At 48.1% G+C, this 9,086-nt stretch overlaps 2 protein-coding genes across 2 annotated transcripts in view; both read right to left on the bottom strand.

The window, feature by feature from the left end:
* Positions 1 to 4,449, bottom strand: part of ptpro (protein tyrosine phosphatase receptor type O) — a 17,220-nt gene extending 12,771 nt beyond the window's left edge. Inside the window, exons 1-4 of the mRNA XM_015023072.1 lie at positions 4,085 to 4,449; positions 933 to 1,194; positions 588 to 743; positions 86 to 238 (exon numbers count right to left, since the gene is read on the bottom strand). Coding sequence (XP_014878558.1) covers positions 86 to 238; positions 588 to 743; positions 933 to 1,194; positions 4,085 to 4,132 — 619 coding nt within the window. The 5' untranslated portion in view covers positions 4,133 to 4,449. The remainder of the gene's footprint in view (positions 1 to 85; positions 239 to 587; positions 744 to 932; positions 1,195 to 4,084) is intronic.
* Positions 4,450 to 6,876: 2,427 nt separating this feature from the next.
* On the bottom strand, positions 6,877 to 8,823 carry cradd (CARD and death domain containing adaptor protein). Its single transcript, XM_015023073.1, has 2 exons — positions 8,352 to 8,823; positions 6,877 to 7,425 (listed from the first exon to the last, which is right to left on the bottom strand). Exons 1-2 carry the CDS (start codon positions 8,677 to 8,679, stop codon positions 7,094 to 7,096), a joined length of 660 nt encoding a protein of 219 aa, XP_014878559.1. The 5' UTR covers positions 8,680 to 8,823; the 3' UTR covers positions 6,877 to 7,093.
* Positions 8,824 to 9,086: the final 263 nt, after the last annotated feature.

The raw sequence follows: 9,086 nt of genomic DNA, 5'->3' as shown, positions 1-9,086 counted from the left end.
ACCAGAACCAGGACCAGACTTCCAGGTTTTGTTTTCCAGGTGTTCTCCAGGTTTTCTCCAGGTATATCTACCCAGTGTTGCTCACCTGTGCGGTGGTGCAGCGGGCTGTGTGTGACGTCGCTGTGGCTGGTCAGCGCCGTCTGCAGCGCCGTCGCCTCGGAGATGAGCTGGAAGGTGATGTTCCGGTAGCACACGCCTGGCAGCCAGTGCTTGAACACCGTCTTCCCTTTGTAGAAATCTGGAGACGAACAGAAGAGACGACCTGGAGAAAGCGGTTCACCTTCAACCCACCTGATTCCTGTCATTCCTCTGGAATCAGGAATAATCTGAAGGGGAAACTGGGATCATCCAGTCGGTGGGAACATTTTCCCACCGACTGGATGAGGAAGAACTGGGCTTCCAGGAAACACCGGCGTCTGAGTTCATGTCTGGAGTTCCTCAGAAGCGACTGTTTGGACTCTAAGGAGATTATCATGTCATATTATTGGCGGGGATTACACTGCCACCATCAGGTCAGGTGAGAAACTACAGCCTGGTATTTATGTTTCCAAGCAGACGGTGTTTCATCAGGTTTCAGTTTTCCTCACCTTTATAGAGCATGGAGCGGCGCTCCAGACCCTCCGTGTAGCTGATGTTGACCCGGCTGAACACGGTTCTGACTGGTGGGTCAATGTCGAACACAACGCCGGTTTCTGGAGCCTCTCTGTAGTCAGATATGTACGCGGCACGGACAGGAAGTGGCTCTGCGGAAACAGGAAGATGGAAACATAAAATGTTTTCTGAGGAATTAAAAAAAAAATGTAATGTAATGTAAATGTAAAAAGTTTTCGCTCCACTTCTAGCAACACACAGTGTAATGTTGATAATATCTGAAGGTCTGGTATATCAGGTGGTGATATTTCATAAACAGGAGCAGCTGGAATGCTCCTTACTTGTGAGAACGGGAACGCTCTTCATGGGTCGGGACCAGCTCCGTCCCAGGTTGACCAGTAGCCCCACCGTGTAGCAGAGGCCGTGGAATGACGCGTTGAACAGCAGCGGCTCGCTGGTGTTAATGAACGGAACCAGAACCAGCCGAGGTTCTCCTGAGATCTGCACCGCATACGCTGTGACGTTGTCCTGAAGGTCGCCGCGCTCCAGCGCCGCCACAATCAGTCCCTCCTGATTGGTGGACACCTGAAACGCCGAGGAAACCTGGAAAACACAGCCGCGTGTCATCAGCTGACAGGAAGTTCAACCAGGTTCAGACAGGAAGGCAGAAAAACGATGGAACCTCACGACCCATCAGCCTTTCTGGAGGTCTCAGAAATAAAACTACAAAACAGCGGTAACCAGGAGCGAGCCCTGAGGAACTCCACTCTGAAGCAGCGCTGCAGGTGAAACACTGTCACCTAAAACTTCTGATCCGGTTCTTGTTTGTCCAGTTTTCCTTCCTGTGACGGTTAAAAATGGCCGAAAGTCTTTCCTGGTTTTACCCAACAATTCTTTGACTGGATCGTTTTCTGACTCCGAACCGATTCCTTTCTGGAAAGGGTTCCTCAAACAGAAAACATTTGATTCACTGAACAGGTCCCTATAAAAATTCAGTAAAAAATGAAATTAGTTTTATGTCAACATCAAACAGTCTGCAATGTTTCAGATCATCAGTTGGATCCTAGCAGGTCTGAGAAGAAGAATCAGAAACCTCGGTCCGGTCGGATCGCCTCTCCCGGTCCAGTCCGGTCCGGTCGCGGTGATTACTTCCTGCCAGGTTGCCTCTGAGCAGCCGGTGAAAACATTCTGACCTTGGGATGTCCGGACTGTCGACCGGATCCTGCTGGGACCGGTTCCACCCAAAACCTAGTTGTCTGAACAGATTCTTCTTTCTGAACAGACTCCTGAACATTTTAATTCCCAAACTGAAAACCCGACGATTCTGCTGAAACCATCCGGACTCGAACCCTTAGATACTGAACCGGATCAGAGCTGCTTCTAACATGACTTATGAAACATTTCTGCAGGTTCTGACCCAGTTTCCTGGATCTCTCTGGGTTTTACTGGTCTTACTGGGACCAGCATGTGACCCAACATAACCACAGCTGGTTTCCCTGAACAACATCTGCTTGCTGCCTCCGGCCCGGGTTCTGACCCGGTTCTGTCTCTAACCCAGATTCCTCATCCCAGAACCAGTAATGTGCCGGTTCTGATCCAGTTCTGGTTCCGGTCAGCAGGAAACGCGTCTGTTCATGACTGCTGGCCGTTACCATGGCAACAGGGATGAAGTGGTGACGGGTGGGGGTCGGAGGGGTCATTATGTCTGGTTCCAGGGTCACCATGGCAACGGAGCCGAAGCTGAAAGCTGACCGTTCTTCCATCGACCGGTCCAGTTCTGATCTGAGAAGGAGGAGCCAACCAGATCCAACAGAACCAGTCCAGAACCATTTCTGTTGGTCCATTCTTTGGGTTCAGCGAACAGAAAGTGGAGAACAGTTCTGCTCTCTGATTGGTCACACCCATTCGGCTGAATGGACCCAGCTGGAGGGGGGTCGGGTCAAAGGTCAGCCCCTCCCAGCAGCTGCCAACATTGTGATGTAAACACAATGGCTGAGGAAGAACCCGGTACCAGGAGGACAGGAGGTCCAAACGGGCACACCGGACCCGACTTCATGCGACTCTTCATGAAGCTTCCAGAACCAGAACCAGAACCACCAGCTGGAGTTCTCCTGACTTCTCCAGCATAGGTCCAATTGATGGGATGCACCAGAACCCAGCTGATTTCCTCTGACCCGGTTCTGAAACCGGTCACTATTCAGAACCAGGGAGATATGTTTCCTGCCAACACCCTGAATAAACTCTGTTAACCCGGTTCTGACCCGATCTGTGAGCATCTCAGCACAGTTCTACACAGAGGAGCAGAACCCGACAGAACCAGGCTGACCCCGGCAGCAGAACCAGTTGGACCCGTCCGGCTCCGTGTTGGTTCTGCTCCAGAGACCCTCCTGAAGGCCCAGAACCGCAGCAGAACTAGGCCTCCAGCAGAGCAGCTGTTGGCTGCGCCCCCTGCTGGACAGAATGGAGACTCGCTGTGCTGGTTGCTGGGGGACCAGAGGTGTTGCCTAGCAACCAGCAGGCCAGATCAGGTTGGTTTATACTCCAAGTTCAGCGTAATGAACCAACAGGAAGAGTTTGTTAAATAAACGTTGATGCAGTTTTTTCCAATCGAGACCAAAATAATCAAACTTTCATTTATAGATTTAGATTTATGACAACCATAATCTGTGTCATTGAAATAGTTTGGACTCCGCGTGCCTACAGTCCTTAAGTAGACCCGTTCATTTCGGGTCGGTTCTCCTCCACGCCCCCAGCACTCTGACACCCTGGGCAAAGAGCCGGATCACCCATTACTACAACTGAAGCGTCCTCATGTTTACCACTCAGAACCAAATCAGATCCGACACGAACATAACCAGATCCAGACTCCAGCTGAGCTACAGGAAGTCCAGACATGTTCGGTTCTGGAAGAGGTTCGATGGGCCAGACAACCCGACCCAACTCAGACGGTTCTGATACCGGACCAGAAATATGAAACCGGACTGTCAGATAAGAGTGAGCCTGGAGGGTGTCTGCAGATCACCATCAGAACCAGAACCAGTTCTGGTCTCACCATCACTCAGCAGCAGGAGAACTTGGAGCCGGACAGAGAGATTCTGTGTGTGTGTGTGTGTGTGTATCTCTGTGTCTCTCTGTGTGTGTGTCTGTTTCTCTGTGTCTCTCTGTGTGTGTGTCTCTGTTTCTCTGTGTGTGTGTCTTTGTGTTTCTGTGTGTGTGTGTGTGTGTGTGTGTGTGTGTGTGTGTGTGTGTGTGTGTGTGATCCTCAGTGATGCTGACAGACATCCCTCCTCAGTCAGGCTGCAGCCGACTGACCCACTTTCTGCGGGACAACGAGCTGCTGGCTGCCCGCACGGGACCATCTACCCCCCTTCACCTCACGCACTGAAACACGCACACGCTCAACACGCACGTTTCATTCAGCCCCGTCGCCTCCAGTGAGGCCGGTTCTGAACAAAGCCCCCGAACCGCGCGGTCCGTTCGGGCCTTGACCCACCTGGACCGAGCCGAGCAGCAGGGCGGCGAGCAGCGGCGGAGGCAGCATGCTGGCTGCCGGCTCTGAGCGCTCTCAGCCCGGCCTGGAGCCTCCCGTTCCGCTGCGCATCCAAACAATGGCGCTGTTTCTGCCGCAGCGGCCGACGCTCCGCGACGCTCTGCACAGATTCGATCTGCGGGAGATTTCTGCTGCGCACCTCTAATTGCGCATCTTTAGCCGAACCGGACCTGCTGGGAGCCAGGGAAAACGGGCCGGGCTGCGGGGTCCATGCCGCGGCCCGGAGACGAGCAGGAGGTCGGTGTCGGTCAGCCGGGATGAAGCTGCTGCTGCGCGGCGTCGCCCCGCCCTGCGCTGCGCAGAGCTCCGGAGGCTGCACGGAGACGCGCACCTCCTCCTCCTCTTCATCAGACACACGAACCACTGACAGGGAAACATGTTCTGACCTAGTTATCTGGTTCGGAACCAAATCGATTAAAAGTCCGCAGCACTGTAAAATGTTCAGAGAGAAATAATCACAGAGAAGCTGTTGAATTAGTTTTACAGTAAACTGAAATTCAAACACTTTAAAACATCCTGCACATCAGGAGCCGTTTGTTCCAAATAAACACAAATACTTTATTTTATGGAGTCTGACACAGGGGGGAATAAAAGTCCATCATTAATTCACAAATGTCACCGTTTCAGACTAAATTAAAGTTTGAAACTCTTCAAAACTAAATATTTAGTTTGGAAGCTATATACTTATTTGTTACCTAAATAGTTACCGACCTTTAGTAAGCACGCTAGCCTGCTAACAAAATATTTAGCTTGTTAGCTAAATGTTTGGCTAGCAAGCGGAATATTTAGTTCGGAAGAACATATTGTCTGGAACATACATTTAAGTCTGGAAAATAAACTTTACTAACCAAATATTTATCTACCAACTTATGTATTTAGTTAGCACGCTAGCTTGTTAGATAAATGTTTGGTCAGCAAACTATCTATTTTGGAAAATAAAGACACATTTTTAGTTTGGGAATTAAACTTTACGAACTAAATATTTAACTATAAATTAAATATTTAGTCTGCCAAGTAATTATTTAGCTATGAACCTAAATATTTAGGTAGCATGCTAGTCTGTTAGCTTAAATATTTGGTTAGCAGGCTAAATATTTAGTTTGGAATATAAATACTTTAGAATTAATTATTTTTGTTAAACTAAACATTCAGTTATTTATTTCAGACTAGGTAACTTTATAAAGTTAAACTTCTACCTGTTGCTCAAGCTGTAAAACCTGAAGCATGTCTCCATTGGTCAGAAATGTTTCAGGTGTTTGTGTTGGATCATTCTCAGTTCTTATCCAGGACCTCAGAACCTGACCCGACGGCTGGAGGTCCATCATTCATGACGTCACACAAAGGAGCAGAGCCAACCAATCAGAAGCTTCCGGAGCCCAACAACCTGCCCGTGTTTTTAGGGACAGTGTCTGATCCACCTGGACACGAAGCGGCGGAGTGAAGCTGAAAACACCTGAAGATTTGACTCGCCTCAATAAATGAGCCGCTGCAGGGCGTGGGCTCACCAGCAGGGGGCGGAGGAGTTCCACTCAGACATCAGAATCACAAACACATGAGAAATGAGAAATGATAAAAGGACCGCTGCTTGACGTGAATGATCCGGATCCAGCTGACCGCAGCTACCTTCTTCAGAGCCTGCCGGTCCAAGAAGGACGTGAGGCGGTAAAGACATGCGGTTCTGGTTCTGACGAGACCCGGTCCACTCTTAATGTTTTAATCTTTCCTGTTACATGTTTTAAAAGATTCATGAAACAACAGGTTAAAGCCATCTCTGCATGTCTGCACTGCTCCCTACTGGTGAGAACACCACACTGCTCCCAGTCCAGAACCAGTCCGGAACCTGCTGGGATTGTTCTGGCAGATTCAAGCCACGTTGTTCCTTCTGATCCAGTAAATTTAAAAATGTTTTATTAAAGTTACTCTGTTTGGTTCCGAACTGTTTCAGTTATCAAATAAAGTAAAATGATACATTTGTATCAGTTGTATCTTTTATTCTGTTTCTGCCGCTGTAGAAACAGAATTAGTGGCTCTGCGCACCATTAACTGCGCATCGTCAACCAAACCGAACCTGCTGAGACCGAGGGCAGCGGGCCCAGCAGGATGTCCTGCTGACTCTGTTTCTCTGAAATCCTTATATCCTAAAGATTTTCTTCAAACTCAAAATCTTTCAAAAACATTTTGTCGTAGATTTTTTTAAATCATTGAACTTTTTACATTTAAAAACTGTTTTTTGTTTTATTTTCTAAAAATTATCTCCAAATTCTGAAAATAATGTCCGTTTTTCTGAAATGTCAAATTAAAAAACATTTTTCTGATTCACACAAACTGATATTTTGTTTTCATAGTAAATGTTTATTTTCTGCAGAAAATTCAGATTTAAATTAACTTTTCAGCTGTTTTCGCCCGATCAGAACCAGAAGGTTTGGCCGAACCGCCAGTCCACCTCAAGTCCCGCAGAAAGCGGAGGCTCTTCCGGTCCACGTGCTGCTCTGTTTTTAGTCACAGAGCTCCGGTTCCTGAAGGAGTCCAATGGGTTTTCCAGAATCCAATCTGGGTTCCAGGAACAACTGGGAAAAATGAGAGAAAACACGAGGAGGAAGAAAAACATCCTGATAGTTTTTCCCTGCAGGTTCCAGAACCGGCGGTGGTTCTGGTGCAGCTCGTTCCGTCTCTGGATACAGAACTCTCCTCCAGTTCCGGATATGGTTCATTTATGACTGAAATAATAAATCTAATTTTGAGGATAAAAATAATTTTTTATTGATATTAAACTTTAAGTGTCTTCTTTTTTGTCTGCTTTTGGATTCCAGATAAAACGGAACCGGTTCTTTTCCTGGTTCCAGAATCAAAAAGTTCTGACTTTGGTTTCATTATTCAGTCAGTTCATGGACAAAGTGTTCATCTCTTAGTTATGGACCGGCCTGGTCTGGGCCAGCAGAACCCGGTCCAGTCTCATGCCAGCACGGCCTCCTCCAGGACAGACGGGTGGAGGTCCGCGGCCTCCAGGCTGCGCAGCAGCCGTCCCACCGTGGCCCGCCTCCCGCCAGCCCGCCTCCACAGAACTAGGCCGTTCAGAACCGCCGCCCCGGTGTTCAGGCTGTGGTCGGACCGGCACCGGTACACTGCTTCGGCGGACAAGCCCAGGTCCAACAGAACCGGCTCCCACTCGGCACCGAGTCTCTGCGCCAACCGGGACAGCTCCCGGTCCGAAGGAACCCTCTGCAGAACCGAGTCCGGAATCCGGGAGCCGTCGCCATGGTAACGGGCCGTAACCGCAGCGCCGCCTGGGAAACATGGAGCCCGGTCCAGTTTATTACAGAACTTTTCAGCAACACGGAAGTCAAAGAGCTTTACGTCATAAACACATCAGTTAGAAAAATAAAAGCAATAAATCAAGTTCTCATGTTAAATTTAATTTTAAAAAGTTTCAGGAAAATAAAACTGGCGATTCAACTTATAAAATAGTTAATTTGTTACAAATCAAATTAAGGTTATTAAAGGAAATTTATTAAGTTATCATGTTAAAAAATGTAAATTAATTAAGTTTAAACTTTTTCTGAACAAATTAAGCCAGCATGCCTAGGTGGGACCCATGTGGGGGAAAGGAGGGCTGATATATGGGTCCCATATGGGGCCCACCTAGTTATGCTGGCAGGGAGGTTTTGTCTTCAGAACCAGTTTATAAAAACATTCTGAGCTTTGGTTCTGGCTCCTGTTGGTTTTTTTAAAGAGACATGGAAATGGACCGGAACCGGGCCCAGCAGAACCGTGAGGGGCGGTTCCAATCTCGTTATTTTTTTTCCCCAACTAAGGAAACATTTTCCAACAAAATGTTTGATCATGTTAGAGCCAAAGCGCCGCTGCAGCTGCAAAGGCAGCAGAGGTTCTGATTGGCTGCTGGAAACCAGGGGCGGCTCCTTCACCAATGCAGCCCTGGGCGACGAGCCCCCCCCAGTTCTCCATTGAACCTACATTTATAAAAGATCGACTTCATCTTCCGTCTTATCAGAACCATAAACTGATAAAAATCATGTCATTTGTTTTGATTTTAGATTATTTAAAAATGTTTATCCTGATATTATTCTCAGTTTCATAAAGTCAATGAAGCCGGGCTCAGGGCAGAATCGGGGCAGGTACAGAACCTGGAGCATTTTAAGTTAGAAACAACAACAAAAACAGCTTCTCGTTGGTTCATCACATTAACTCCCACCTGAAAGCCCGTTTTCGGCTAAGTTCGGCCCTGGCGGCCCGGTTCCGGCTGAGTTCTGCAGCTCCAGCAGCAGCCGGTCCCGGATCCAGCCGAAGTCCCGCAGAGCCTCCAGGAAGGCACAGAAGGCCCGCGGGCCGCGGTTCGGCAGGAGGTCCAGCAGCTTCAGGTTCTTTTGCCGGTTGGTCAGCTGACCCTCCACCTGCTCCACCTGGGCCTCCGTCAGAACTCCCTCCTGGTACAGGAACGGAACGATGGTGTCGCTGATCAGCAACTGGTCGGAAAGCTGCACCCGGAACTTCCGGAGCACAGCCCTGTGCTCCGGCTCCATCCGAACCTGTTGAACCGGGTCACTAACCCGAACCAACTGACTGGTTCATTCAGAACCAAAACCAGTCTCCATAAACTAGTCTCGACGGTACCCGCTGCTAACTTCTACAGCTCCGTCCGGTATATTATGCTCGATTGGAAACACGAAAGCGGAACCAAAGTTTTTCCAGCTCTCATAGAAAAATGGCTGTTCAAATAAATACCAATGTGATAAAAAAAAAATAAGTTTGTAATTTATTGTTCGATTATAACTTAATGTAGAATAGTATGAATTGACTAAATCGGCTTACATTCAATACAGAAACAATTTACATATGAAGTAAAATAAGGGAGTTCCAGACGGACTACTTTCTGCGGAGGGATCATTTTAGTAAATAAAGAAATAAAGTTCAATTTAGAAATGAAGAA

This window comes from Poecilia latipinna, unplaced genomic scaffold (assembly GCF_001443285.1).
Source record: "Poecilia latipinna isolate Pla-1442-1.1 unplaced genomic scaffold, P_latipinna-1.0 Scaffold3193, whole genome shotgun sequence".
Classification (NCBI taxonomy): domain Eukaryota; kingdom Metazoa; phylum Chordata; class Actinopteri; order Cyprinodontiformes; family Poeciliidae; genus Poecilia; species Poecilia latipinna.
This window is presented reverse-complemented; position numbering and strand designations above follow the sequence as displayed.